This window comes from Daldinia caldariorum (assembly GCF_022478825.1).
Source record: "Daldinia caldariorum strain CBS 122874 unplaced genomic scaffold F4812scaffold_17, whole genome shotgun sequence".
In the NCBI taxonomy this organism is placed as follows: domain Eukaryota; kingdom Fungi; phylum Ascomycota; class Sordariomycetes; order Xylariales; family Hypoxylaceae; genus Daldinia; species Daldinia caldariorum.
In genome coordinates this window covers 505,413-532,336 of record NW_025953053.1, presented here as the reverse complement: position 1 = coordinate 532,336, position 26,924 = coordinate 505,413, and the positions used below count along the sequence as shown (strand labels likewise).

Below are 26,924 nucleotides of genomic sequence, written 5' to 3'. Positions count from 1 at the left end.
CAAGATCATACTTCGTAATCATGAATCGAAATATATATTCGAGATATTAATCTTATGCAATTAGGTGCGAGAGTATCTATATATAATAAAGTCATGGGAAGTAAGACATAATAGGTAGTGCTCGTTATTTGTTATAAGTTCGTTGCAAATAAGTACAAAAAAATAAAGGGGACCTCGGGGACTAAACGGATTTTCAAGCGATACGATACCTCTTATTAAAAAATTGCGAAAATAATTGCTAGCGACCCCAATTCACCTCAAAATATTTGCTTTTTATTTAAGCTTGCCCACCTCCCTCAGCACAACTTATCTTAGGTACTTGTCTTCTAGTGTTTTCCTAATAATATAACGAAAGGAACTCATTCTACTTGATCTAAATAGTAAAAATCCTAATTACCAAAAAAAAAAAAAAAAAAAAAATACAAATGTCCAACACTTCTTCACCCTCACCCTCATCCGCAGCCATGCTTCCCCCGGAGCTCACCCTCATCGTGGCCGCCACCCGCACCATGGGCATCGGCCGCAACGGCACGCTGCCGTGGACCGGCCTCCGGAAGGAAATGGCGTACTTTGCGCGCGTGACGAAGCGGCCGGCACCATCCTCCTCTTCCTCTTCCCCTTCTTCTTCTTCTTCTTCTTTAAACGCCGTCATCATGGGCCGCAAGACCTGGGATAGCATCCCGCCTCAATTCCAGCCGTTAAAGGGACGCCTCAACGTCGTCGTCAGCCGGTCGCATCCTAGCCTTCCCGCATCCGCTCCGGCTCCGGAGCAGCAGCAGGAGGAGAAGGAGAAGGAGGGCCCGCTCAGAGCAAACTCCCTGGACCACGCTCTCGCGCACCTCGCGGCCGCGGACAACGTCGGCCGGGCGTTCGTCATCGGCGGCGCGCAGATCTACGAGGCGGCGCTGCGGCGCGGGGAGGCGCGCCGCGTGTTGCTGACGCGGGTGCTGGCGCCGGATTTCGAGTGCGACACGGTGTTCCCGCTCGACCTACGGGAGAAGGAGGGGGAGGGGGAGGGCAACGGAAAGAGCGGCTGGGTGAAGAGGTCGAAAGAAGAGCTCGATGCTTGGGCTGGGGAGACGGTGCCTGGCGGCGTGCAGGAGGAGAACGGGACGAGGTACCAGTTTGAGATGTGGGAGAGAGTTGATTGATTGATTGAGCGGCCTGGACCTAGTGTCTGTCTGTCTGTCTTACTTTTACGGGTTGGTCTAACTATATGTACTTGCAATACATATATGTATATTTATTTACAAGAAGAAGAATATATCTCTTCATGAGATCATTTATCTTTTCTTTTTCTTTTTCTTTTTTTATTGCGCAAGATAACATGTTGCGCAGAGCCCCCTTTTTAGCTGTGCTAGACTTTTTTTGAACTTTTCATCTTCACGTATGTTACGTGCCATCATTATAATCCCTAACCTAACCTAACCTAGCCTGCCTACCTAACCTACCTCCCCCCTCGTACCTATCATTACATGTATCTCCCTCGGCCTTACTAAGCTACCTTCTCCGCCGGCGGTGCTTGCGCTTGCGGCTCCTGCGCGAGCTGGCCCTCGAGCTCCCTGACGGGCCTGTCGACGACGGCGAGCTCGTTCTTGGCGCGCCACTTGAAGACGGCCTCGGTCCGGTAGTGCAGGGCCTCGTTGGGGATCTGGTCGAGCATCTTGAGGCAGAGGCGCATCCAGCTGACGATGGCGGCGAGGGCGCGGACGTCGACGTCCTCGCGGGCCTTGTACACGTTGCGCCAGACGGCCGCCGCGAGCACCGCGTCCCCCTTCACGACGCCCTCGTCGTACGCCGCGATCACGCCGCGCCACTGTATGAACAGGTCCTTCAGGTACTTGTGCCGCAGGCCCCGCGACCTGATCCCGTGCGTCTGGTCCATCCGCTCCTCCGCGTCGTAGAAGAAGTGGTCCGTCATCTGCCGCTGCCACGACCGCGCCAGGTCCGGCTCCAGGTCCCGCAGACGCGCGAACACGAGGTATAGGTGCAGCATCGTGACCTGCGACCACGTGCTGAAGGTCGGGGGGAGCTTGAAATCTAGAGAGGTTGAGAAAAGGAAATTCTTTTTTAGCCGGCCGCATTATATTATACTAGACTAATTACCGAACAACAACTACCTAGGTAATTTATTGGACGGGGAAGAGAAGTATTATTTATTTATTTACCTTGATGCCACATTGTTTTCCCTTCTCCTATATCCTCACCCTCCGCCGTCTTAGGTATCGTGCCCGCCTTCCTGTCCTTTTCGGGAATGGTATACTCCGCCTCGCGCGCGCAGGCTTTGTAGATATTCTCGGTAGCGTTGACGATGCGGTACGGTTCGGTGGTTCTCTGGAATATTTTGGCCATGGTCTCGCGGAAATTTATGGCCGATTGGTTGGGGGTGGTTCTGAAGCTTCGTCTCTGGTCGGATCGAGAGCTGATGACTGGAGCTGGAGCGATAAGCCGCTGTGCAGCGACAACGACAGCAGCAGCAGCAGCAGCAGCATTTGGGATTTCGATGGTTGCGCCGGTTCGACGGGTTAGCAGCACGAGCTGCTGTCTGCAAATTCTACACGCCATTTGCTACCGAGCTGGAAATGCGCAGGTAATTTGTTGGTAGAGAGGGCATTGGCTTCTTTGGAAAGCTTGTGATATTGAAGGTTTAGGACTCACGTCATTGGCATGGAGGGACAAAAAAAAAAAAAAAGGAAAAAAGAAAAAAGCGTGAAGCTTGGACCCCTGTCCGAAGCTTGGATCTACGACAGGGATCCGAGATCTAGTACGTACTGGTACATACCTGTGCTATGTTAGGTTAGGTACCTCCCACGTACTTCTATCATACCAGGTACCTACAACTTACACCACAACCATTAGGTACAGTCCTACAAACCATTACAGCTTGATATAAATGTAGGAATATAGGTATTATATACTCGTCATATCTTACATTAGCATTTATACGTCATTATATTTACATACCTCAGGTAGGTATGGTACTAATGCAATGGTCTAAGTATCCAGGTAACAGGTTCAGTCGAGTTGAGAGAAGACGAGCGTCGCGTTAGTACCCCCGAAGCCGAAACTATTCGAGAGAGCGACGTTAACCTTCTTCTCTTGAGCTCGAAGGGGTACAAAGTTGAATTTGGGCTCGACATCAGGATCTGTCAGATTTAGCGTGGGAGGGAGAATGTTCTGTGATGATGAATTAATTACAATTGCCCACTGCGTGAAACGGGACGTCTTAAGTTGAAAACTTACTTCGGCAATCGCCAATATGGTGAAAATAGCTTCGATTGCGCCCGCGGCCCCGAGAATATGTCCGATAGATCCTTTGGTACTACTAACGGAGACTTGGCTTTCGCTAGAATATCCTTCCTCGCCTGTCATTAACGACCGGATCGCAAGCGCCTCCGCTGTGTCGCCGACAGAAGTGCTAGTCGCGTGCGCATTGATGTAGTCGACTTGATTAGGCTTGATCCCGGCATGCTTCAAAGCCTTTTTCATAGAGAGATATGCCCCCGATCCATCTATTCGGGGAGCCGTCATGTGATGAGCATCGCCGCTAGACCCATACCCCTTTAATTCGGCGTATATACGAGCACCTCTGGATTTTGCATGCTCTAGCTCTTCTAACACAACTACTGCGGCACCTTCAGCGACGACAAAACCATCACGTCGAAGATCAAACGGCCGACAGCTTGAAGGTGGATCGTGGTTGAAAGCGGTAGATAATGAACGCGATCTTCCGAATCCTGCAAAGGTCAGCGGGTGGATGCAGGACTCTGATCCCCCCGCAACCATGACGTCGGCGTCACCAAATGCGATGAAACGTGAGGCATCCCCGATGGAGTGAGCGCCTGTGGTACAGGCCGTAGTCACAGCATGATTAGGACCTTGAAACCCATATCTCATTGCGATATGGCCTGCTGCCAAGTTGATGAGAATCTTCGGGACGAAGAGCGGAGATACCTTTTTGTAGCCCTACCTTGAAGAGTTAGCAAATATTGACTTATTGTCGCGATGTATACGTGTATAACCTCACATCTCGTTCGTACACAAGGCTTGTGTTGTACATTTCATCCAAATTTCCAATGCCGCTTCCTAGGCACACGCCAGTCGATTCCAAATCCTCCTGCTTGTGCGGTCTCCACGCGGCGTCCTCTAGAGCCATATCTGTTGCGGCAATCGCGTACTGAGAGAAGGTAGACATGCGCCGCTGATCCGCCGCCGTCAACCAGTCGTCGGGACGCCACAGATTTTCACCAGGACCCGACTTTGGGACGATACCGGCGACGGTGCTCGTAAGCTCCCGCCATCGCTTCTGGGGTTCGAAGTCCGCAACACTGACGATGCCCGAGTGTCCGGCGATCAGTCTATTCCATGTATGGCGAATACCTACGCCAAGGGGTGTGATGGCGCCGAGGCCTGTGACAACAACTCGGCGCATTCTTTGCCATAGCCAGGAATTCCTGAGCTAGGTTTATATTCTGAAAGCGCCTGAGAGGATTAGCTTATTTTTTATAAGCTGTTAGATAACTGGAATCACTTAGTCAGTCGTGATTCTCTTATTCATGAATTTTAAGGACTTGGAAGGTATTGAGAAATTCGACGGTTCGGAATGATAGGTATAAGCTAAGTTACGCGATTATGAAGTTAACCGATTTTCTTGCATTAGGTAATCTGCAACATATTGCGCTGGTGAAGCGGGTATGCGGGAAGCGGTATTAATTTATGCAGGCAAGGATCGAATAATGCACCCAGCTTCCAGGTTCTGCCACGCGACAAGTTATCTAAATTTAGTGCCAAAATAGTAATAAAACCAGTAACTTACGTAGCCAGAACTACGCATCATCATCACCTTCTCATATTCGGCAATGATCTCGGACAAGCATATACAATATTCGAATTATAATATTCCAATATTCCAATATCATAATATTATATTTTATAATTGGCTTGTTCATCCAGCTAGAAGTGGACTTATAAGCTTGTAAACGAATAAGTGTTTGAACACGTTTCGCGCACCCGGGCTTCAGAGACACACCTAAGCTTGATACGGAACTCGATAGCTGTGCGAGCCAACCGGAATTATACTGTATCAGCCATCGGTTTTATTATTCTCAAGCCTCTCTCTACATTGTCTCTACATTGTTTCTCAACCATCTTAGTATTTATTTGCTTTATCTTTCCGACGATGTCTTCTTAGAGGCCACCAGTTTATGGCTTGCCAATCTCTTTTAGCAAAAGCGGATACTCCGTGTTGACTAGAATTCAGGGGTAGTATCCCCAGTGATACCTTATACGGTATCGATATCCCTTCGAATTAGGAGATCAAAACGTATCATTTCAGGTTTAAGAGCCAATTCGCTATAAAGCCATCTTGCTGTCTTGCAAAATGGGTCGCACCCACTCTTCAGTACCGTCTGGAACGGCCAATAGAGACAGGATGAAAGAAGATGATCGCAACTCGGAGTACGGTTCTGATCTAGATGAGATTTCCGGTGAAATAAGGCATCGAACGAGAAGATCTGAGGAGCGTCCTCATAGAACCCCCGGAAATGGCGCTGCTAGTGGCGTAAAACACCACGACTCTGAATGGACCGAGTCTAGTGACCGGAACGATAACGATTACGAGGAGGGTGAGGAGTATGAACACCTGCTGGACCCCAACCTTCCGGATGAAGAGACTATTGAGCTGCACCGACTGGACTCTGGAAGTCTAGCTTCGTTTGATGATGAAAACGCCTCCAAAGCAGGCGAAGAGAACTCGCCCTATGAAGAGGTCCGAGCCGCTGTGCGCAACTACGACGAAGATCTTCCATGCAATACGCTTCGAGCCTGGACAATTGGGTTGACATTGGTTCTTATCGGTGCATCGACGAATACCCTCTTTTCATTGAGACAGCCCTCAATCGGCCTGGGTCCTCTGATCGCCCAAATTATTGCTTGGCCACTTGGTCGTGCTTGGGAGAGAGTGGTACCTGATCGGCGAATAAGGATATTTGGCCTAGGATGCGACCTGAATCCGGGACCCTTCAACATTAAAGAACACTCGATCATTGTTGTTATGGCGTCCGTATCCTTCTCCGTAGCCTATGCTACCGATATTATTCTCGCGCAGCTGGTGTTCTACAAGCAAAATTTCGGCATAATATTTCAACTTGTGTTGACCATCTCGACGCAGTCTCTTGGGTATGGAATTGCGGGCATGATGCGGAAGTTTCTAGGTAAGCTCAAGCAAAGCCCTCGAGTTATCACTGATGCTAATACTTAATAGTATACCCTGCCTCTATGATCTGGCCTGGTAATTTAGTTGCTGTTGCTCTAATGAATGCGATGTATGAGAAACATCAGGCGCCTGACCCATCCATTATTGGCGGGCGTATGCCAAGATATACATGGTTTGGTCTGGTAACTGTAGCCTCTGCCCTATACTATTTAATTCCTGGATACTTCGCTCAGTTCTTGAGCGTCTTTGCTTTCGCAACGTGGATGGCTCCTCAAAACCCAGTAGTGAACCAGCTGTTCGGTGGCACAACCGGATTGTCTCTGTTACCGATTACTTTCGACTGGACACAGATCTCGGGATATATAGGCTCACCTCTTGTCTTCCCATGGTTCGTCTCTTCAGTTTCCTGGTTTCCTTGCAGGGCCAGTGTCCATGTTCACGACTAATTAGCTCTTAGGCATGCCATTGCAAATACTACAATTGGTGTCGTGCTGTTTTATATCATTCTAGCTACACTTTTCCATTACACCGGCGTATGGTACGCTCCATTCTTGCCGATGAGCGATTCCTCTACGTATGACAATACCGGCGCTAGGTATAACGTGTCGAAAATATTAACTCCACAGGTTACCTTGGATGAAGAAGCGTATAAGGCCTATTCACCTATATTTATCAGGTTAGATATATTGATCTTACCATCATATCCTACATTGAGCTCATGCAAGATCTAGTACCACTTTTGCATTGTCCTACGGGCTATCTTTTGCTGCTATTACTGCCTTGATAGTATACACCTATATACATCATAGCCAAGCTATCTGGGATCGATACAAGAATAGTACTAGTGAGAAACCTGACAGTATGTATCGCCCTTTGGATAGTTGACTTGGCCATTGCTAATACAAGAATTTGTAGTACACATGAAGCTTATGCAGAAGTATAAAGAGGCGCCATCGTGGTGGTATTTTTCCTTGTTCGTGATTGTACGTTCTGTTATACCTTAGATATTTAAAGCTCGTAACTAAACAGTCTTGTAGGTGCTTGCTCTGGCCTTCGTTTCAGTCCTAGCGTACCCGACCAATTTGACTTGGTGGGCTTTTCTACTCGCTGTGGGAATCTCGTTCGCTTTTTCGTTACCAATCGGCATTATACAGGCTGTCACAAACCACCAGATTGGGTTAAATGTCTTAACCGAGTTCGTCTACGGTTACATTCAACCCGGACGTCCTCTAGCTCTTATGCTGTAGGTCTACCCTGCTACTATCTAAATACGCCGCTGACAAGTTATTCTTAGATTCAAAACATATGGTTTTATCACAATGTAAGTTCCTAAGAATAGTCCTCAAGTCGACGTTACGTTTAACCAATTCAAATAGGGCACAAGCCTTGAACTTCATCTCTGATCTAAAATTCGGCCACTACATGAAGATCCCCCCACGAACCATGTTCATGGCTCAAGTCGTTGCCACTACGTTTTCATGTTTTATCCAGGTTGCCGTACTTAATTTCGCCCTTAACAATATTGGAGGGGTGTGTGAATTGACACAACCGCAACGCTTCACATGTCCTGGAGGCCGCGTGTTCTTCTCAGGTACCTACCCCTTTAATCCCAAGAGCCCGCTCCTTTTCGACCGCTAATCTTATCATGCCCACAGCGTCCGTAATCTGGGGCCTCATTGGACCCTCTCGCGTGTTCTCCCCAGGCCAGATATACTCAGGTCTCCTGACGTTCTTCGTCATTGGCGCTGCCGCACCTGTGATTTTCTGGTTTGCAGCACGCCGGTGGCCAAGGTCCGGCGCCAAATATCTAATGGCGCCACTGATTTTTGGTGGTGCTGGTTCGATCCCACCGGCTACGCCCCTTAACTACCTGTCTTGGGGAGTCGTCGGCTACTTGTTCCAGCACGTAATCAAGAAGCGCCATTTCCGTTGGTGGAGTCGCCTCAACTACCTCACGTCCGCTGGACTCGATCTCGGGCTCGCGCTCGGAACGCTGGTCATATTCTTCGTGTTTACTCTCAACCAGATCGAAGCTCCGCGATGGTGGGGTAACGATGTGGTGACGGGCACGATGGATTACCAGGGCGAGGCTATCCAGGTCGTGTTGCCACCGGGCGAGACCTTTGGGCCAAAGGTCTGGTAGGCCTGTGAATATATGATCTTAACTAGATTACCTAGGTAAAATACTATCTTATGCCTGTGCATTTTCGGGGAGTTGCGAATCAAATCCGTGCTTGCACAATATGTAACGGCGCGCTTATCATCCTTCAGCTTACTATAAAAGGCCTGTTATTCCATACCTTAGGTACCTATTACAGTACCTAGCTGCTATAGCTTGTTCGCTATACCCCTCTTAATACCGTATTCTAAACAATCCAAAATTTCGTCCCAGTCCATGCTGCTCAAAGCTCTAGTCGTCAGACCAGCATAGCCGGCTTAGCATTTGGGACTGTCAACTCTCGACATAATGGTGCCCTTCTGATTCTCGACTTTAGCTTCCCCAATTTGCGTAATATCACGCATGAATGAAAGCACATGGAAGTGAAAGCAAAACTTAGGTACCTAGGTAGGTTCTCAATATATTGATAAGCAAATCCTCGGAATCAACCATATAGCACCACGTGGTATGTGTGTATCCTCGGTCTCGATGGAGAGGACGAAGACACAGACGTAACGACCAAAACCAACACTGAAACCAACGCGTCTTCTACGCAGCTAGGCATTAATTGGTATAGAAGGCATATTTAAGAGAATCAATCCACTCTGACGATCACGAGGAGTACGAGTATGCCGTAATACCATAGAGTAGGTAGCGCTTCGACTCTTATACCCATTTGAGGAGTGGACCGTTTTGGTACTTACCTCCTACTGTGTTATAGTGACTATTCATATCTTAAGGAATCTAGGAATATTCCACATATCTAGGTAGGTTATATAATTGTAACCTTTATCCTTTTGACGGGCGCAACTACGTCGATCCTGGGCTTTGATTTACTTGAGCTAAAGCACGTACAAGACATACATACCTAGACAGATGGCCTATGATTCCGGGGGCACAACCCCAAAATGACTTGTTTTACCGTCTATTTATTTACTTCCTTGACATAGTCGCCGTAGACTTTATAATGTACCTGGTGCTACCCGGAGAGCGGGCGACTTAAGATAGACGTAGATACCACATCTCAACGTTATAATAAATGTACCTAACCTAAACGAAGCGCTAGTTCAATCCGTTCTGCAGGAAAGAGAGAAGAGAAAAAAAAACTAGTGAATTAATTATTCGTTCTATGCAGGTAGGTAGGTAGGTAGGTAAGATAATCTAGCCGAGCCCGACGGCGGCTCCAACCTTCACAGACAGAAGCTATCACGAAGCAATATCAATATAATGTATCCATCCAACACTCCGATTCGAAACTTTTTTAAAGAGCCCCGACCAACCCCCAAGTCCAGCTACGTGTAAACCACCCGGCCTGGGGCACCAACCATGTTAAGATACCTTGGTAAGCTCGCCAGGCTGTTAGTTAGGGGAAGTTCACTTTCCACTTTCCACTCTCCACCCTCCAATTTCATCTCATCGTATTCAAGCTAAGCGTAAAGCCAACAGTAGTAGACAATCGCGTCGTACGTACGGACAACAAGGATCCAAGTTGGGTTAGGCTAAGTAGGTTTGGATCCGAGAGCTTTCTTCCGTATATTCTGCATCGCCATCAACCTTAGCTTGTCCAGGAACCTCATTAGGAGCTACAACCGAACGGGGTTCTGCCACAGCAAGCCGACCCCGACGACGATAGCAGCTGTGCCAGCCGCCATAAGCCTGGATGATGATAAAGTTAGAGAGAGATAGGGTTCTTGCGCACAGCACGGTATTTTGGCTATTAGGAGTGAGTGACTTACGCTCTGTTCCTACGGCCGTGGAGCCACGACGCGAGACCCCCGATCCATTTCACAAACACGATCCGCAAGCAAGCTTCGAGCCAGGCGGGGTATTTATGGTGGTTTTCGGAGTGATGCATGGAAGGAGGCGTGGCCGGCCTCTCGATGATCCTTTTCCGCAGGCCGGGTGGGCTGGTAGTACCGAGCGACGTTGTCTTGGCTTCTGTCTCGCGTGTACTCTCCGCGTTAGAAATGTCGCTTATGTGCCTCTCTGGTGTATTACGGGTAGCGATACTTGGACTCGGCTTGGCAAAGTCGTTGTCGGTAACAGGTAGGTTGTTATCATAGGCGACTGAGGCAGCTGTGTCCTCCTCAGGTGTCACATCGACCGCTAATACCTCCAATGCGGACTCTTCCGGGTCCAGAATTATGGCCTCCTCGAGGTTGCTGTCGGATGCGGGCGGTGAAGGTAAATGCGGCGAAGCGAGTTGAGATTCCTCGGCCCTCTTCTTGGAATCAACCCTCATTGCAATTCCCTCGTCCTTGTCGTCGTCGCTAGCGGCACGGTCAGGAGTAGGCGAACGCCACGAAGGTCCGGGATGTTGTATAAATGGAGCTGTAGCATCCTGCGTCTCATCAGTTGCGTTTTCGTTGTGCGCTTCGTCATCCTCGGAAATTGACCCCAGGGAAGTTGTTGACGGTTCCTTGGGTCCGGAATGCGCTTGCCTAACGATATCGTCAGGGTGAAGGTCCTGGCTATTATCCGAGAGGGAGTCCGAAAGACCCGACGGTTCACTCGATTTGTCGAGCGACTCCACATTCTTGTGATTCTGAAGAATGGTGACCATGGGCGCCTGTGGAATTCCGTCAACAACTGTGCGGTCGGCATCTATGCTCGTCGAAATACGTCGCACAGCAGCTAGTATAGACTCCTTGTTATCAGAAGGGAATTCTTCCAGCTGGGGATCATCAAAATCTAGGTTTTCAATCTCTTTAGCTGGGTTGCCGGACTCGGAATGAGACTTGTTCTCCCGGACATCCTCATCCACGGCATGATCGGAGACGTCCTCCTTATGAGAAGCTGGACCTATGGATTCATGGGTAAACATAGGGCATATGTTTGTTTCAGCGCCATCATCATCATCTACAGCAGATTCGTCAGCATCCAGCGTCGCAGCGACGTTGGCAACCTCTATGGCTGTTTCTGAGACTTGGGCAATTGGAGTGCTTGACATGCGCCGAACACCTATACTTCCTGCCTCGGCATCAGATATCTCCGGCTCGGGAGTCTCAGGATCCAGACTGCGCGCCGAGTCGGCCACCTCAGCAGCTACCTGTGCGATATCCAGAGTTTGCGTACCACCGTTGATTGGCGATCCGTCTAATTCGCCAACACTGGGTTTTTTCGCTTCTTTAGAAGCGTCATCTTGGACTCCATTGATTGAAACCCTAAGAATGTTGTTCGTGTTGCCCCATTCATCCGTGGCTTTAAATTGAATGTCAGTATATGAAGTGGACATGTAAGTGTTGAGATAAAGGATGGAGGGGTGAATTATCTACCTGTATCAGCAGTCTCATCCAGGGCCCACCAATCACCTTGCCCTATGCGAAACTTGTAATAGATTTCTGTACCATCGTCGACCATGACCTGCTTAGTGAAGAGACGACCTCCATGTTGGTCAATGGCGACATCCATCTCTTGAGGCTGCCATGGCGGATCGGAGAATGATCCTGCCACATAAATGGGAGGATCTACCTCGTCCTTTTTGTAAGTGAAGGTAATGGGAACCTTTTGGTGAGACATATCGGATGAGTTAGAAGCTGATTTAGGAATAATTACGAGTTCATGACTAATAGATGCCTTTCGAGGGTCGATCGAGTGTAGGATAGTCGGCTGGACGAATTTAGGATCGAGGATAGCGTCCATGAAATGAAATGGAAGCTAAGAGGCCGGATGAGGCTTTTGGGCCATCAATCAAGCCAGGCTGGAATTACTTCGGCCGCTACTGCGAGAACCTTTGAGATTCGTGAGTGCTCGGGTAAGGCCCTAGAGATCTGGAGGCGAATCCAACGGGAATCCACGGAAGGCCAGCTACGGGATTAACGGGGGACGGTACAACCCAAGAACTGTGGGTTTTGATAGTTGTCCTTCGCTTGGCAAGGTATATATTTCTTTATTAGAGATTAGCATTCTTATTGTGGAAGTCTAGAATGGGTTATATGAATGGGCTTGCATGATCCATGCAATTCTTTATGTATAGCCTCATGCAGCTTTAATGCACATGGAAGGCTAGGGTGGGAGGGACTACCTAAGGTTAGGTACCTAAGACCTAACGGTAGGGATCGGTCGGAACTTGAATGTGTTGTAGGTTGTTCAGCGAATAGATAACCTACATCTTGGTGGAAGTTGTTATGATTATTAGCCGTTCAAACAATTTCCGTATCAGCGAAGCTTGTTAGGAACAGCAGAATTGTATGTGTTGATAGGAGATGAACAGGTGAACTTAGTCAAGTTCTATTGGAAAGGAACAATGATGATCTGAAAGCGACAAATCTGATATAAGGATGTGATCTGGATGGTAATGGCATCATGCGAGACTACCTCTAGTGTATAGGGTAGGGTAGGGTCATGTAGGGTTAGTACCTTAGGTAGGTATGTTAGGTACATGGCAGATACTCCCCTTGGACAGCCATGGCATGATAGTCATTAAGATCAGTTGCGTCAGGAAGACGCAGGCTTTACGCTGGTCTGGGTCGTTCCATTTATCAGCCGTTGCCACTGGAGCAACCCAACCTTTACAGAGCCAAGGTTCTTATGGGCTCGGCCATCCCTAACTCGAGATAGACTTGTGAGAGGTGAAATCGAATCATTGTTCTCAAGCCAATCATTTGGCCAATCCATACCTAATACACTAGCTAGGTACCTATATATGCCTACTAAACCGTTGAGGCCTGCGAGGTTCGACAGTATTCCCGATGCGTATATAATTATAAAAACTTGCAGAAAATGGGTGGGACATGTACCGCTCGAGTATCTAAGGTAAGTAGGAGGTGAGTAGGAGGACCAAGGTTGTAGGAGAATGGTAGACACGTTGTCGTATCTGTAGGTCGAGTGGGCATTTGGAAACGTGTCGCCCTCCTGAAGGAGAAGTTATGATGTAAAACCAGTAAATGCAGTGAATCTAGCTGCAATAAGGTTCGCCTATCAACTAACGATGCGAATCGCGTAACGCTAACCTCGTGGGTCGAAAACGTAAAGCTACCTACCTGGTATGTAGACGGATGGCCACGATGGAGAAGCGGGGATAATGGAGAAAGATGATGGAGAATAATTGAATGATTGCTTGTACATACATAGTAAGAGGTAGTGTGCTTGGTAGCGCATTCAAAAAGAACGGGGAGGCTTCTCCGTTTTCTCCACCGTCATTGACTCGGTGCCCCCGGGAAAGTTGGATACCTACCTAGAGGTAGGTTGACAGCTAACCTATAGGTATTGTACTTAATATTATACATATTCTATACTATTACAGGTATACATTAGGAGGTAGGTACCTGGTAAGCTAACGTATGCCAACTTTTGTACTTTTGTTCTGTTCTGTGTTGTGGTAATTATGAAACGTTATGAAATGACCAGATGAGAATTAAAAAAAAAAAAAATTAAAAAAATTAAAAAAAAAATTGCGCCGTCATTTTGTTGAGACTTTTCAAGTGTTACACCAAGACCCACGGAGCAAAGATTCCTTCGTCCAAACTTGATGTCTGTAATTGTCAGATAAGCTTATCTCAACAATAGATATAGATTAAATTAAACTTAAACACCTTAAAAGCCTTAAAAGTTTAACAGATATGTTTATATTCGCAATATCATCCAATCGAAAAGAAACTCATCTAGGTATTAACGTCACCTCCTCACCTTCTACGCAGCAAAATATCTAGGTCGTCTAGGCCAAGATTCATTCAAACCCGATTTTCAGCGCAGTATTATCCTTATTAATTTTAGCCCACTCGGCACTCTTCTCCCATATAATGCGCTGCTTCTCCTTGTCCAGAACGGCGGGGTCAGGGTCGTCTTTCTCGAGAAGCGTATAGAACCCTCGCTCTCCATCTTCCGCCTTACCAACACCCAGCTCTATAATATCGATACCGGCGTCGCGCGACGTGCGGAAAGTCGGGTCGGCAAAGCGCCGAATCAAGGGCCTTAGCGGGTTGAATACCAGCGCCTGCATGGCCTTCACCGAGAGCGGGACATTGGTTCGAAAAGCGCGAGAATCGCCCATGTTTCCGGGATTTATGGCCACGACAGTGATCCTGGAGAGCTTGGGGTCCTTAGAGCGTCGGATCGTCAGCCAAAAGCCAGGAGAAAGCATCTGAGAAAGGCTACCTATTTACCTTTTGTAGGTACTCGTTGAGCGGATACATCCACATGGTAACAACCAATTTCAAATTGGCATATCTCTGAGCTCCTCTACCTTGTTTATCGCGATCCGCGGGCGGATGGATAAGGTGATCAATGTTCTCAGGAATTTCGGGAAAATACGGTGTCATCACACTCTTTCTACGGTAATGAGAACCACTGGAGAGGAGCTCGATACGACCGCCATCGGGACTGAAATGTTCGAGAAGACGCAACACTAGGGCTACATGAGCAATGTGACCGACTTGCAACGTTTTGTCGTAACCGTCGACGGTGAGTTCGGGGTCAACGAGAAGGTTCCAGTAAAATGCATTGCAGATGATGGACCTGATGGCGGGTAAAGATCCGCTCATAATCTGCCCCGAAATAATGGTAGCAAATGCATGGACGGCAGTAAGGTCGGCTAGGTCAAACTCATGAACGAACACTTTCGCATTAGGGTATCGAGCTATAATATCACGTAGTTTGTTGGTATTAACATCATCGCTAGAAGCACTTCTAACGGTAAAAATAGCAGTATGCTGCGGATACGTCTTGATGAGATGCTCGGAGGCGTGGAGACCGGCTGAGCTATTGGCACCAGTAAGGATAACGGTGCCAGACATCGCGGGCTACAAAGGAATGGGGAAGCCAGAGTCGGAGTCGTACGGCAGAAGAGTTCATCTATCTCTAACATCCTTCTCAGGCATATTTAAGATGAAAGGCAACGGAAATAAACATCGTACCGGGCTAATAAAGGCTTTTATTATCCTAGCAAGCTGACTGCTTCTCTCCGACCGGAGTCTTACATGCTGTTAGAGCTTGGAAGGATCGTACATGTCAAGATCGCTTAAAGTTGATGATTCTGGCTTCAAAAGTACCAAGCTAGGGTATTATATACAAGCTTTGATTGGCCAAGTTGCGTCTAGGACGAATGAAAAGCCTCATTCTTTTCCCATGCCGTCGGCCGCGGGAAGCTCATGTGCTACCTCTGTAAGGCTTAGTGCTTCAAATTTAATAGGAGCTAATGCAGGCTAGATCGCGAAGAGCTCTCTCATTTGCTGCTCACATTTCTTACATCTATTTCTTACATCTGACTTCCCATTAATACTGGTTATAATAATTCCGTCGATAAGACCACAACAAGTTTCGTATTTGAATCTAACAAGTCCAGAAGTATAAGATAAACTGTTACTCCAAGTCAGCACCCAATCTCGTATGCACAATGATATGCATCGATATCGGGAAATAATAGTGTGAACTCAGCATCATGAATTTTTATTGACGTTATATGGTGGATAGTAGTTATCTTATCTGTGATTCAAGGTTTACCAAGGTTTAAGGTTTAACTATTCGTAAGTCATTACATAATGTAACTAGCGGTAGACGTGGGTACCTAGGTACCTCTAGGTAGGCACTACCTGCCCTAATTGTAGGTAGAGGTACCTACCTGTATCTGCCCCACGTTAAACAAGTCCAAGAACAACTCATTCAAAGAGTTCCTCGTTACAACTTCTAACGGCAGTGATCTTAATCAGTTTTTAGCACAGGATCGTTGGCATCTACCTACCTCTAGTGATCATCTGCTCAAACCTCTCTCTCCGAGATCGCCATGTCTGTACCGCCACAGACAATTTGCGTCAAGCGCAAAGCGACAGAGGAAGCCCCAGTCTCTTTTCTCCGTGAGTTATCGCGTAACACATCGCAGTATGCGCTACAGAGAAATTAGTCGTTGACCTTTATCCTAGGTGTCCAAGAGAACAAGAGACACCGGAGCGAAGCCTTTGTTTATCAGAGACGACAAGAACGAGCTAATCCTGCCGAGAACATTCTATCCGAATCTCACAAACCTATCATTCACACTTCTCATCCGCACTCGAAGACCCCAACATTCCAGAGCCCCAAGACATCAGACATTACAGTCAATGATGCCTCTAGCGAAAATGACACCGCCGCCAGCGACTCTGCCAATACCTCCTTCGTCAAGCCCCCGAGCCCCCTTGATGCCGCTTCTGAGCCTCGAAGATTTCACATGTCCAGAAAAGACATAATGCTCGCGACTGCTTCTCAGTCTAACCGATCCAGTGGTGGGATTTCAAAGAAACGCTCCGCACCTACGCTGTTCGTGGAACGGAAGATTAAACGAATATCATCCAGACCTCTTGAAAAGTTTCAGGCTATTACCAATGCTGCCGGTCGAGTACCTGAAGGCGCGCCTGTCGCAACTGTCGCGACGGAGGGCATGGAGATTGACAAGCCGGAGCCTCGCAAGCTCAAGAAACCGGGTGTAGCAAAGCTTTCAAAGAAGCAAGATGGGGAAAAGTACAAGGCTGACCTCCCGAAATCCATGACCGAACGATGGAACGTAGATATGGACAAATTAACGGCTGAGCTGGATGCATACACGATGGAACAAATTGGACTCAATCTCCAGAAGGCTGAAGAGGAAAAACGACAACAACAATCATCCGCTAAGAGCCAACCCAGATTCAAGCCGAAACCGATCAAACGATATGCAGAACGACACCCTGAAGAAACGCAAGCACCGTCAGATAAGGGGAAGATGGATACGGATGTCGATATCAGCGACAGTGATGATAGTGACTACATCATCGAAACTTACGAACGTGTGCCGGCAAGTAAGATGGGAGAGCACGTGCCTCCTCATAGCATTGGAGTTCTCGTATTTGATGAAGAACCTGATATGGAGTATTTCTACGGGGAAGATAGTAACAGTGAAGACGAGTGGGCCGAGGATGATGAGGACGAAAACGGTATGTAACTGCTTCCAAGGTAATTAAAAAAGGGTTGTTACAGTCCAGCACACTTACAGATATATAGCCGAGAATTATTATGCTGCAGACTACCCCGATGAGGAAGTTGCCTCGGATGATGAATTCGATAAGAACCCATACTCTTTCCGAACTGGCAATGCTTCAGATCTCGAGGAGTACGACCTAGATAAGGATGATGGCGATATGGCCATTGCCGATGAAGAGGGGAGCAGATTCGCTACGTACATCGGCCGATCCCGAGATAGGTTTATGACAAGCGGACTATAAAGATATCATTACGAAATACCGGTACCAACAGTACCGCGCGGCTAGCCTACGGAAGCATATTATTATAGCTTGGTGCCAACACATGAGACTTGGCTGATTTCTATCCAACGGGCTTTACCTGCAGCACAGTCCGGCGTTCTGGCATAGTATCGGCGTTAGGCCCCTGGGTGTGATTTTTCCGGAGCATAAATTGGGGATAGAGAAGGGGGTTTCCCTTGCCCCAGCCTTGCGCGGCAGGGTTTAAGCAAACATGCCCTAATCCTAATTCGCATGTGAATCCCGAATGGCCCGAATATGGTATGGGAATCGTCGTAGAGGGCCATGCTTATGATGATTATTGGTGCGGTAGCACTGTCAGGCAAACTTCATCTTTAACCTCTCTTATAGATTTACAGGTAGCACAGCCGGCGAAACCGACTAGTCTCAGAAGAAATCACAAGACATTGCGTCCCAACAATTTTAACCCTTTTTCCTTCATTCTGCAGCGTTGCAGTCACCTCTATATAGCGCAGATTTAGATGAAAACTTGTCTAGGCCCCGGGGTATGTGAATAACACCCCATGGCCGGCTACAATCCCATTCATATCTATACTGGAGAGAGGATAGTGATTCATGAAATGACGGACGTATATAACTGGCGAATGATAGAACCGAATACAACATAGAAATGTCTAAAAAAGGACTGTTGCTTTTTTTTGCCCGCCTTAACGAAAAACGAGCCTCCCTTAATTACCGCTTGACCGCCCAGCCTTTCCGTGTCTGCTCCAACGAAATATGTACTCGCCGACCAAAAAAAGGGAGTCACCGATTATATCGGATTCTGTGATTGTAAAAAGAAGAATAAACATAGAATGCAAAAGGAACGCTTCTAGAACGCAGCAAGCGAGAAAAACATAAAAAGGAAGGAAAGAAGGTATATAATAGAATACATCGCAAATATCCCGTGCTAATAATGTCCCCCTCCCCCATTTCCGTTGTCTCGAGTCCTCAATTCGTGTCATTAATCCGTAGCCCGTGTAAAATAAACCAAAATAAGAGGTAGGTAGTTGATCGGTAATTCCAGTAAAACTCAAGAAAATGAACAAACAGCAGCAGCAGCAGCAGTGATGCCCAAGCGCCAAGTCAGTAAAGCCTCCCCTTTCCCGTCTCCCAGTTTCCCTGTGACGCCTCCGGACATTTATTTCTTCGTTGGGTGGTGGTGGTGGCTGTTATGCAGCGACGTAGTTATGTATTTTCTTTTCTTTTTCTCTCTTTTCTTTGCTGCAACAGAATGCGGGATGGAATAGAATAGGATGATGGACAGGCAGATAGGTAGATTAGATAGATAGGTACCTAACCTAGGTAGCCTCGTAGATTGGATTGTATGAGTAGGTAGGTAGTCGAGGGGCGGGCAAAAACAAAAAGAAGAACCACGCGGGTATCATCGAGCAATTTTGCCTGTGTGGTGTTTCTAGAAAGACGAAATAGATACAAACGAAGGTTGAAAACAAAAATATAGAACGAAAGAAGCCAGCCCCAGCCACCCTCTCTTCCCCTTCCCGTTCCCGCCAGCCGGTGTGCGCCCCTTTTTGTAATTCATATTCGTGGAGGCCTGTCCTGTCCGAGACAACAAGCCGTATGAGAGAAATCCACTTAGCACAACGCTTCGAGGCGCCGTGTTTTTTTCTTTGTCTCTTCTTCTTAAGTTATTATTATTATTGTTGTTGTTGTTGATGATAGTGGTGGTGGTGGTGTTGACTGGGCCCGAAGCTAGTGTTCCCGTAGACGCCGTCTTCGGTCTTGATGATTTGCGGGATCTGGAGGGGGTGATACTGGTGGGAGTTCCCGGGAGGCATGGCGACGACTTGAGCTTGAGTGCTGTTGGTCTTGGTCTTGGTGTCGTCGTCGCTGTCGTCGTCGTCGTCGGAGGCAAACGAGTGCTCTCGCGACGACGAGCCCCTCTGCATCTCCTTCTTGCCGTCTGGTTTGTAGCAGCACGCGCACTGGCCGTTCTCTAGCTTCTCCTTCCATTTGCCTGCCTTGATGGCTTTGTTCCGTTCCTGTTCCTTCTGTATGGCACGCTCGTTTGCTAGTCGGACTCGTTAGCTTGAGGTTCTGTTGGATGGGTTACCCTCTCTCGCCCCCCTCCCCCCCCTTATCTGATTCATAGCTCAGGTAGCTTAGGTACCTTAGGTACTCACCTAGTTCGGCGGCTTTCAACCGCATCTTATACGGCACCCAATCGTAGAGCATAGCTCGCTCCGGATACAGGTATGTCAGGCTGAAGTACGGCTTGTTTTCCTTCTGCTGTCGGACCTGGGCCACCACGGCCTTCACGTGCCCCTGGGGCAAGAAAACAAGTCGCCGCCCCCTATCCGTGAGGCAGGGGACGTGTTGGTTATCTCTGTAGTGAACGCCTTGGATACCCTGAACTTCGCGTTCCTTATCCGGAGGGCTTGGGAACTTCTCGTTGAAGAGGCGCTTGTTCTCCTCCCACGAGAGCTTCCTCTCGTATTTGTTGAAGCGGATGAAGTCGGCCTCCTCCGTGGTGTACTTGGTGTTGTTGTGGACCTTCTTCGCGCCGACTTCCTTGGATTCTTCCCCAGCCGATGCCGCGGGGGGCTGTTGTTGTTGTTGTTGTTGCTGCTGGTCTGAAACTCGGGGCCGCTGACATGAGCCGCGGGACGATGATTGCGAAGTGTACTGCTGCTTCTCTCGGTAGAATATTGGCTGCGCGTTCTGCGCGCTGTGGCAAAACTTCAACGAGATACTTAGTGAGACTCCCCTTGAATCTCGGGGTTGCGAAAGGGGTTCTTGACTGTCGCTGGATTCCCTCCTCCGGAGATTGAGCCACTGGACTATGGGATCTCTCGCTTCTAAGAGCGCTGGCTGCGAAGGTAGAGAGTACTTCGTCTCGGGCTCCGGGCTGGAATTAGGCGTCTGTAGCATCCTGCGAGGCCTGTGGCGAGGAACGGGCCGACGGCCCTCACGTTCCTCGGGTGGTAGGAGGTGGTAGACACTTGGGAGGGTGACTTGTTGGAGCTTGATCTTCTTCAAGCTCTCATCCAAGTCGTCAGATTTACGCTTGAGGAACTCCCCACGATGGGATACTACTAAGTCAAGTCGCGGAATGTCGTCGAATTCGTGCTTTGCCCTCGGTGTGTGAGGCGGGGAAAACCTAAACGAAGCATTCTCCCACCATTCTGTAGTAGTAGACTCCTGGGAGAAGGAAGAGCCAGACCTTTCGCTTATCGGCGAATAAGGCGGTATCGAAGTATCTGTAAGGCGGGTCGTGCCATCTGCTCTTCTGTAGGGGATGACCGGCGGAAGTCGACCAGTGTCTAGTTGGACTGACTCCGACTGCAATGTACGCAGCGAGAGTGGTGAATTGAAATTCGGTCTGGGCTGAAAAGTTGGACGCTCCATTCTTCCCATACCCTTATCGTATAAAAAATATATGTGCTATCAGTAAAAACCGACCGGTCGACAAGTATGAAGAAGAAGCAAGGGCAAGGAATTAGATAAAGACTTAGACTGCAAAGAATGCTGGCTGTAGTACGAGGCGTGAAGGGAGCAGGACTATTTATGACTCCTGAATCGATGTGAGAGAACGATTCAGTGTAGGATGGAATAAGTCCAAGTACCTTATTGTTTTAATATAGACCAACAACGTCCCGACACTCAGGGTCGAGTCTACTGAAGAGTACCTAGTGCAACCTTACAGAGAGCAGCCCTGTAGTAGAGAGACGCCCCTAGGGGTGTCGGTTGAACGGCCACTATTTACTACTCCGTTTCTTGGCTTTTGATATATCATGCGTCTTGGGTTGATAAGTAAACCTACAATGTCTCTGAGTTAAATGACGAGGAAATGGATTTTCTTTTAAAAGAGGCCTACTATTCAAGCGATTAGTGGAGAAAAGGAAAGACATCAACTTACTGCGGAGAATTCGCCCGTTCTGCACTGAGAATCTTAACCTGGCAAGAGGCGAGCGGGAGCGGTGGCCCAAGTTGGGTAGGGTAGGAATAGACGACTCGGAGAATCACAACACTTGGTCGAGTGGCGGTATAATCAAGCGGAGGAGCGCATCCATCCCAGGTAAATCTGTGAAGCTTGAATGGACGGAGCCATGGCGCAAGGGGTGGCTCGAGGTCTAAGGCTACGCTCGACGCAAACCTGGACAACTCGGACACACTGTTTCAATGAATGCAACCACATCCGATGGTCTCTGATCGTGCATGAGACCGAGGAGCCAGAATGAATGCAGCAAGACATTATTCATTACGACTACCTAGAAGCTACTACAGGTAACCAGGAAAAAAAAAATACACACGCCCTCCGCATTAGTGGCATAGAGATCGTCTGCGGCGGGAAGTCCCAAAAAGAAAATTAACTTGGATCTCCAGGTACAAAAAACAAAGCAATTGAAGAATTCTTCCCGTATTTCCCACCTGGGCAGCCGATAAAGTCTTAGTTACCGCTTTTTTTGGCACTGTGAACAACCTCTTATGTGTCACTGGCACGCCATTCGCTTATAACCCTTGAGAGGTTTCCAAGCTGTCGGTACCAGCCCACCAATTAGACCGTCGAGAAGGTCTAGGGGGGCAGGTCAACCGAGGAGGGGGCAGAAATACACGGGCCGGTTATACGACTGAATAAAAGTGTGAAGGATAGGACTGATGGGAGGAGTTATGCTCGATGTGCTGTCAGCCGGCGATGAGAGGTTGTTAGGGAGAGCGCGCATAAATATGTACCTAGGTAAGCAACTCAGCCATCCATTGTGCCAACTGCTCGGGATAACGCCGTCCTAGAACATCAAATTAGGGAAGCGGCTTAGCCTCTCCAGTTTATTCGTGGAGTTGGGATTTATCTACTACTATGTAAGGTAGTTATGTATAGGGGGCTACATCACATACTAAAAGCCGCACAAAGTAAACAAGAAGGGGGTGCGGTAAACGGTAAACGTGCTTTTTTTTGGTCTTTGTAAGCGCGACGAGAGAGCTTGTGATTGGCTTTCATCGGACCACTGATCGTGGGGGTCGTTTATGGTCGAGACTTTTAGACACTCGGGCCGGCTAGAGACAAGTAAATATTCGGACCAAGGAAAATCCTTGCCTAACTAGCTCTGCAGAATTAATGTGATAACCCCCCGACAGAGAAAATCAGCCATGTGAGCCGTATGCTACCTAACCAACATGGAAAATTGCGAAAGTACAAAGCCTTCCAAATCGAAAAGGTGAGTTTACTATGCACTCTCGAGCCTCAGATTGGCTACGTAGCTAGGGTGGAGTAAAGAAACGGCACTGGAAGGAGGATTGATCGTATCCTCCCCCTGTCCTCGAGTAGAGTAGCAACGACGCAAAATGTACCCAAATAGGTGTCTGTGTTGGTTGGAAAAACTATGCAGCGTTTAACAAGCTAATCACCTTGCTTCCCGAGTTGGAATTAAGCAACCGAAGCCGATATCTTTAGAAAATTATTTATGATTCTCTCTCCACCGCCCCCTGTTTTTCAACTTCCTAAATTTGTTATGTCCGTAACTAGTAAACGCCGTACCAGGTATATTTCGGTCTGAAGTACGACTATTACATCTTGCGGCTGAATTCGAACGAGTCCTGCCTCCTTTCTTTTCTCTTCCCGTCTTCTTTGGATTTACCGACCAATAGGCTGCCGAGATGCAGTACACGTACGTAGAGGCTTATAGGACGAATTGGTATTGGGACAATGATACTGAGGCTTTCAGCGAGTTTTACACTTTCGTGAAACTCATTGGGCGGGACGGGATCTTGCTTGCCGTGATGACGAACAAGACACCAGCCGCCGATACTTTTTTCAATCAGAAGGGTTCTCCAGACTCAACGATCTCCAGGGTTCTGTAGCTAGGATCTTAAGTGGCTTGATGCTAGTTAGATCATAACGCTAAACTAAATCTCGCGTCATGAAGAACTCAAACCCTTAACCTATCCGAGACAGGTTCTGGTGTATAGGTACCTAAATATTATTATGATTGATTTCCACTTGGCATAAAAGCCGAGACCTAGATATTATTAGCGTTGGGCAGGTATCTACCTAACCTACTACGTAAGTCAGTGGATACAATTGCAGTGTCTAAATCATTTCTACTAGTGACGAGGAACTAACTTACTGAGGAATTAGCACTTCTGACAGGTCACATTAATATGCCATTGGTTTTTGCCTACAAGCAAATATCTAAGACAGATAGGTCTTAACTTTCAGCTGTAACAGAAAGTTTAGACTTTGTCATTTTTTACATCCAATCTCTCTAATGGAAAATGCGAACATACTCAGTTTGACCCTCAAACAAGTATCCAGATCATATTTTTGGTGAACACTGAAGCTCGCTGGAGTGAGACGACTCTGAGGACAATAAGCCATTCATGAAATGGTAAAACCTACTGGTTCCATGGCAGCAGCCATATGTTACAATTGTCGTTTTCGTATCACTGTTCCACCAAAACAAGAAGCGCATCCTATGTGTAAAACGGTCTTCATGAAACAAGTGACAGAAGGAAGCCCAGTCTCGGTGGGAAATTGGTGCTGGGTAGGTCTAGCATGGATGAGAAATTCCAAGTATGAAGGCGTCGCTAGATTTCGTGCCAAGTTGGAAGAATAATAACTTAATGGAACTGATCCAGCACTTTATTAGTGTGGTAAAACAGCCCACGATACTTTTTAACACGGCAAGCTGATCTGCGTGAGCCTCGGTGTCATAGCTTAGACTTATCGACTATAGACTTAAGATGGTTATTGCTGGTCGCTGTTCTGCCCTCCTCGATAGCTGTGTCAGAGTTGGAGGCAGCTGTCGATGGCCACACACTATCGTCATCCGTCTCTATGAATGATTCGTCGCCAGAGAACTTCCTAGCATTAGTTAGCTTTGCTGCTAAAAACTCCCGAAACGCCTTGAAAGACGTAGGTAAAAGAATAAGAGATGCCTACCATCCTCTTTCCTCGCCGCCACTAAGAAAGCTACATTCAGAGTCCAGTTCGCAAACCCAGCCTCCGTAAAGTCCGGCGTCGACCTTCCCTGATGATCCTGGATCAGGCGACATTGAATCATGTGGCTGGAGATCGACATCGCCTACAGGATCGTCTTTCGAATGGGGTTTAGATCTTGCTTCTCTGATCTTTCTGTCGTCCCGCGCCGCCGGGATTATGGCGTTAGCATCCGTCTTACTGTCAGACCCTAAAGATGCATGGGCGGTACTATGCTGCTGCCGCTGCCGCCTGTATTTGCTAAGTCCGCACGTAAATGCTCCGAAATCCTTCTCAACTTGTCCAGTGAGAACTCGTCCTAGCGCGATCACCACTGCTGCGTGTGTGCATATTATCACAGCCTTGTGACCATCCTGATCGCTACGTCTAATAATGAAATCGATTGCCCGTGCAACCCGATCGTGGAACTGTGGTAGAGACTCTCCATATGGGGATGGCGCTGGACTAGATTCGTAGCGCGCATCGAGCTCAGGGAAGAGGCTCTGCAATTTGTTCAGGGGTGCAGACGAGGGGTGCTTAAAGTTTGCTAAGCCATACCATTCACTGAGGCCGAGATCTACACGAATCTTGGAACGGGGGGTTCCAGAAACATTCCCAGACGATCGGGTCTGGAGACGTCTGAGTTTGCTTGCAAATGGGTGAATCGTCTGCATGCATCGATAATAGGGGCTGGAATAGATCTGGTCTATGGGCGGATCGACGTCCAGCAGATATTCTGCCAACTCGTTTGCCTGCTCAATGCCATGGGACGCAAGAGCTGGGTCGGTGGGTAGATCCGTGGGAGAACGGACTGAAGCTGTATAGTTCCCAGTGGACGGGTCGACGGCCCATGGAGGACGGAACTAACGATAGTAAGCTTACAATTCGTTCAAATAGCTTCGAAGTGGCTTCCGCCGCAAAAAAATAGGGGTAAATAAGCCTTAGATAGCTTGGGGTTATAGGTAGATTAGAACTAGCACACCTTACCCCGTGGCGGGTCACGTAAATGACTTCTAGAGACATTGATTTATTTTGACTTTCATACGCGACGGTAAGTCGTCCGGGATTTAATTAGCCAGTATGATCTTTATTCATTCATTATACTGCAATTTTTGCTAAAATAAACTCGCAATCGGAGCAACTAATTCGGGAAATATTTCTTTTTTTTGTAAACTGTAAACTAGAATATGAAAGAGGAGAGAATAGGATGTGAGCCGTGAGCCCCTGGAGAGAAAGACCCAAGTTCATTGGACCGTTGGATTATTAAGTGTGTACCAAGGTACACCTTCCACCTTCCCCGGTAGGTAAACGAGATGCCATGCCGAGGTATGAAAGTGGATTGAGGTCAGAGCGCATCACGTGGGAAAGGAACATAAAAACATTGTCACGTGCATCAACACCACACGAAATGCATCATACAATAGCGTCCTTAGGTATGATATCATAGAAGACCCTCAACTTACAAGCGTATTGAATTAATCCAAATATTTTACATTTTGAAGTTGAAAATTTAAGTTCCATAAACCGCGATGTAGCCGGGGAGAATAAGAGATACTTAACATATAGATACCTCTAAACGTAAGACCTAAGAAACCTATCGTGACTATGGTTAGACACTCCTCACTACCTCTTAACGATAGATCGAGCGCCACTGAAAATCATTACAATATTGCAAAAGCCTGGATTTTAAACCACCATGGCTTAAAAACTTCGAGCGGAAACACGGCGCAGACCGCTTGTTGGGTGCTCTGCGATTCTCTTTAGCAGTTCCAGCGAACGAGACAAGTAGCGGAATTTCTTGCACGGATAAGTGGCGGTAAAGCTTTCGTAGGAAGTATGCATCCCAAAAGCAAAGTTGACCACGAGTACATACGAAGCAGGCGAATAGGCAAAGTAGGGTGTTTACATGATTTTTTTTTCACGTCCAATACATGGCAAATCTATCACATATCAGTTTTTTTTCTATAATGCGTACCTAGTGCGAAGGACATGATCTTTGTATTTCATCATCTTAGGACTAATGCAAAGCATTAGGCACGTAGGAAAACGTGTCAACTACTCATGATTCCAGGAGAAGTTTTTCGCATACAATATTCTTCATTCCATACGTACACGTTGGAGTTCAACGTAATCCCCGAACTTCTCTTAGAAATGTACACACGTGTCCTTCGTTACAGTTGTCATCGTCTGCAGCAGCGGCGGAATTGTTATTGTTGTCTTCGAAAAACTGCTAGAAGATAATAGAAACGTTTGCAATGGCATAGACCTACTGTTGCCACCGTTGGCTTTCCTGCCGGCATGATGACGAGGCATCACCATGGCGCTAGAAGCGGTGGCAACCAGTAAGATGGAGAGTTATTTCATTTTTAACTGATTGGATAGAACATGATAGCCTGAGAAAAAGAAAAA

At 47.6% G+C, this 26,924-nt stretch overlaps 9 protein-coding genes across 9 annotated transcripts; 3 read left to right on the top strand and 6 right to left on the bottom strand.

The window, feature by feature from the left end:
* Positions 1–215: 215 nt before the first annotated feature.
* Positions 216–1,323, top strand: F4812DRAFT_146594 (dihydrofolate reductase-like domain-containing protein). Its single transcript, XM_047929675.1, has one exon. The coding sequence runs from the start codon at positions 426–428 to the stop codon at positions 1,149–1,151; it is 726 nt and encodes a 241-aa protein (XP_047787277.1). The 5' UTR covers positions 216–425; the 3' UTR covers positions 1,152–1,323.
* Positions 1,324–1,335: 12 nt separating this feature from the next.
* On the bottom strand, positions 1,336–2,489 carry F4812DRAFT_441147 (ubiquinol-cytochrome C chaperone-domain-containing protein). The gene is made up of 2 exons (XM_047935205.1): positions 2,169–2,489; positions 1,336–2,040 (listed from the first exon to the last, which is right to left on the bottom strand). The coding sequence occupies exons 1-2, from the start codon at positions 2,350–2,352 to the stop codon at positions 1,496–1,498; spliced, it is 729 nt and encodes a 242-aa protein (XP_047787276.1). The 5' UTR covers positions 2,353–2,489; the 3' UTR covers positions 1,336–1,495.
* Positions 2,490–2,711: 222 nt separating this feature from the next.
* F4812DRAFT_441145 (3-oxoacyl-synth) lies at positions 2,712–4,655 on the bottom strand. Its single transcript, XM_047935204.1, has 3 exons — positions 4,028–4,655; positions 3,244–3,966; positions 2,712–3,177 (listed from the first exon to the last, which is right to left on the bottom strand). Exons 1-3 carry the CDS (start codon positions 4,430–4,432, stop codon positions 3,016–3,018), a joined length of 1,290 nt encoding a protein of 429 aa, XP_047787275.1. The 5' UTR covers positions 4,433–4,655; the 3' UTR covers positions 2,712–3,015.
* Positions 4,656–5,139: 484 nt separating this feature from the next.
* Positions 5,140–8,494, top strand: F4812DRAFT_146570 (small oligopeptide transporter). Its single transcript, XM_047929674.1, has 9 exons — positions 5,140–6,212; positions 6,263–6,602; positions 6,672–6,890; positions 6,946–7,073; positions 7,130–7,197; positions 7,252–7,457; positions 7,509–7,535; positions 7,591–7,805; positions 7,870–8,494. The coding sequence occupies exons 1-9, from the start codon at positions 5,381–5,383 to the stop codon at positions 8,355–8,357; spliced, it is 2,523 nt and encodes an 840-aa protein (XP_047787274.1). The 5' UTR covers positions 5,140–5,380; the 3' UTR covers positions 8,358–8,494.
* An 889-nt stretch (positions 8,495–9,383) lies between these two features.
* On the bottom strand, positions 9,384–12,190 carry F4812DRAFT_146301 (uncharacterized protein). The gene is made up of 3 exons (XM_047929672.1): positions 11,648–12,190; positions 10,109–11,573; positions 9,384–10,028 (listed from the first exon to the last, which is right to left on the bottom strand). The coding sequence occupies exons 1-3, from the start codon at positions 12,012–12,014 to the stop codon at positions 9,956–9,958; spliced, it is 1,905 nt and encodes a 634-aa protein (XP_047787273.1). The 5' UTR covers positions 12,015–12,190; the 3' UTR covers positions 9,384–9,955.
* A 1,850-nt stretch (positions 12,191–14,040) lies between these two features.
* F4812DRAFT_452702 (NAD(P)-binding protein) lies at positions 14,041–15,106 on the bottom strand (the record flags this gene model as incomplete). Its single annotated transcript, XM_047936389.1, has 2 exons — positions 14,041–14,412; positions 14,477–15,106. 2 exons carry the CDS (start codon positions 15,104–15,106, stop codon positions 14,041–14,043), a joined length of 1,002 nt encoding a protein of 333 aa, XP_047787272.1.
* Positions 15,107–15,710: 604 nt separating this feature from the next.
* Positions 15,711–17,692, top strand: F4812DRAFT_146461 (uncharacterized protein). Its single transcript, XM_047929673.1, has 4 exons — positions 15,711–15,835; positions 16,026–16,162; positions 16,229–17,254; positions 17,322–17,692. Exons 2-4 carry the CDS (start codon positions 16,093–16,095, stop codon positions 17,540–17,542), a joined length of 1,317 nt encoding a protein of 438 aa, XP_047787271.1. The 5' UTR covers positions 15,711–15,835; positions 16,026–16,092; the 3' UTR covers positions 17,543–17,692.
* Positions 17,693–18,889: 1,197 nt separating this feature from the next.
* Positions 18,890–20,947, bottom strand: F4812DRAFT_466863 (uncharacterized protein; the record flags this gene model as incomplete). Its single annotated transcript, XM_047938579.1, has 2 exons — positions 18,890–19,610; positions 19,723–20,947. The coding sequence occupies 2 exons, from the start codon at positions 20,945–20,947 to the stop codon at positions 19,237–19,239; spliced, it is 1,599 nt and encodes a 532-aa protein (XP_047787270.1). The 3' UTR covers positions 18,890–19,236.
* Positions 20,948–24,128: 3,181 nt separating this feature from the next.
* F4812DRAFT_145762 (phosphoglycerate mutase-like protein) lies at positions 24,129–25,723 on the bottom strand. The gene is made up of 3 exons (XM_047929671.1): positions 25,503–25,723; positions 24,480–25,378; positions 24,129–24,401 (listed from the first exon to the last, which is right to left on the bottom strand). Exons 1-3 carry the CDS (start codon positions 25,536–25,538, stop codon positions 24,248–24,250), a joined length of 1,089 nt encoding a protein of 362 aa, XP_047787269.1. The 5' UTR covers positions 25,539–25,723; the 3' UTR covers positions 24,129–24,247.
* Positions 25,724–26,924: the final 1,201 nt, after the last annotated feature.

What these genes read in the sequence shown, in the direction of transcription:
- F4812DRAFT_146594 (XM_047929675.1), top strand. Translation starts at nt 426, where the DNA reads ATGTCCAACACTTCTTCACCCTCACCCTCATCCGCAGCCATGCTTCCC.
- F4812DRAFT_441147 (XM_047935205.1), bottom strand. Translation starts at nt 2,352, where the DNA reads ATGGCCAAAATATTCCAGAGAACCACCGAACCGTACCGCATCGTCAAC. An exon ending in GAAAACAATGTGGCATCAAG is followed by an intron (nt 2,041 to 2,168) that starts GTAAATAAATAA and finishes CAACCTCTCTAG; the next exon opens with ATTTCAAGCTCCCCCCGACC.
- F4812DRAFT_441145 (XM_047935204.1), bottom strand. Translation starts at nt 4,432, where the DNA reads ATGCGCCGAGTTGTTGTCACAGGCCTCGGCGCCATCACACCCCTTGGC. An exon ending in GCCTTGTGTACGAACGAGAT is followed by an intron (nt 3,967 to 4,027) that starts GTGAGGTTATAC and finishes TCTTCAAGGTAG; the next exon opens with GGCTACAAAAAGGTATCTCC. An exon ending in CCATATTGGCGATTGCCGAA is followed by an intron (nt 3,178 to 3,243) that starts GTAAGTTTTCAA and finishes TCATCATCACAG; the next exon opens with AACATTCTCCCTCCCACGCT.
- F4812DRAFT_146570 (XM_047929674.1), top strand. Translation starts at nt 5,381, where the DNA reads ATGGGTCGCACCCACTCTTCAGTACCGTCTGGAACGGCCAATAGAGAC. An exon ending in ATTTTTCCTTGTTCGTGATT is followed by an intron (nt 7,198 to 7,251) that starts GTACGTTCTGTT and finishes ACAGTCTTGTAG; the next exon opens with GTGCTTGCTCTGGCCTTCGT. An exon ending in AGGCCGCGTGTTCTTCTCAG is followed by an intron (nt 7,806 to 7,869) that starts GTACCTACCCCT and finishes TCATGCCCACAG; the next exon opens with CGTCCGTAATCTGGGGCCTC.
- F4812DRAFT_146301 (XM_047929672.1), bottom strand. Translation starts at nt 12,014, where the DNA reads ATGGACGCTATCCTCGATCCTAAATTCGTCCAGCCGACTATCCTACAC. An exon ending in GGATGAGACTGCTGATACAG is followed by an intron (nt 11,574 to 11,647) that starts GTAGATAATTCA and finishes TTCAATTTAAAG; the next exon opens with CCACGGATGAATGGGGCAAC. An exon ending in CACGGCCGTAGGAACAGAGC is followed by an intron (nt 10,029 to 10,108) that starts GTAAGTCACTCA and finishes ATCATCATCCAG; the next exon opens with GCTTATGGCGGCTGGCACAG.
- F4812DRAFT_146461 (XM_047929673.1), top strand. Translation starts at nt 16,093, where the DNA reads ATGTCTGTACCGCCACAGACAATTTGCGTCAAGCGCAAAGCGACAGAG. An exon ending in AGCCCCAGTCTCTTTTCTCC is followed by an intron (nt 16,163 to 16,228) that starts GTGAGTTATCGC and finishes CCTTTATCCTAG; the next exon opens with GTGTCCAAGAGAACAAGAGA. An exon ending in GGATGATGAGGACGAAAACG is followed by an intron (nt 17,255 to 17,321) that starts GTATGTAACTGC and finishes ACAGATATATAG; the next exon opens with CCGAGAATTATTATGCTGCA.
- F4812DRAFT_145762 (XM_047929671.1), bottom strand. Translation starts at nt 25,538, where the DNA reads ATGTCTCTAGAAGTCATTTACGTGACCCGCCACGGG. An exon ending in TTTACGTGACCCGCCACGGG is followed by an intron (nt 25,379 to 25,502) that starts GTAAGGTGTGCT and finishes TACTATCGTTAG; the next exon opens with TTCCGTCCTCCATGGGCCGT. An exon ending in GGCGGCGAGGAAAGAGGATG is followed by an intron (nt 24,402 to 24,479) that starts GTAGGCATCTCT and finishes AACTAATGCTAG; the next exon opens with GAAGTTCTCTGGCGACGAAT.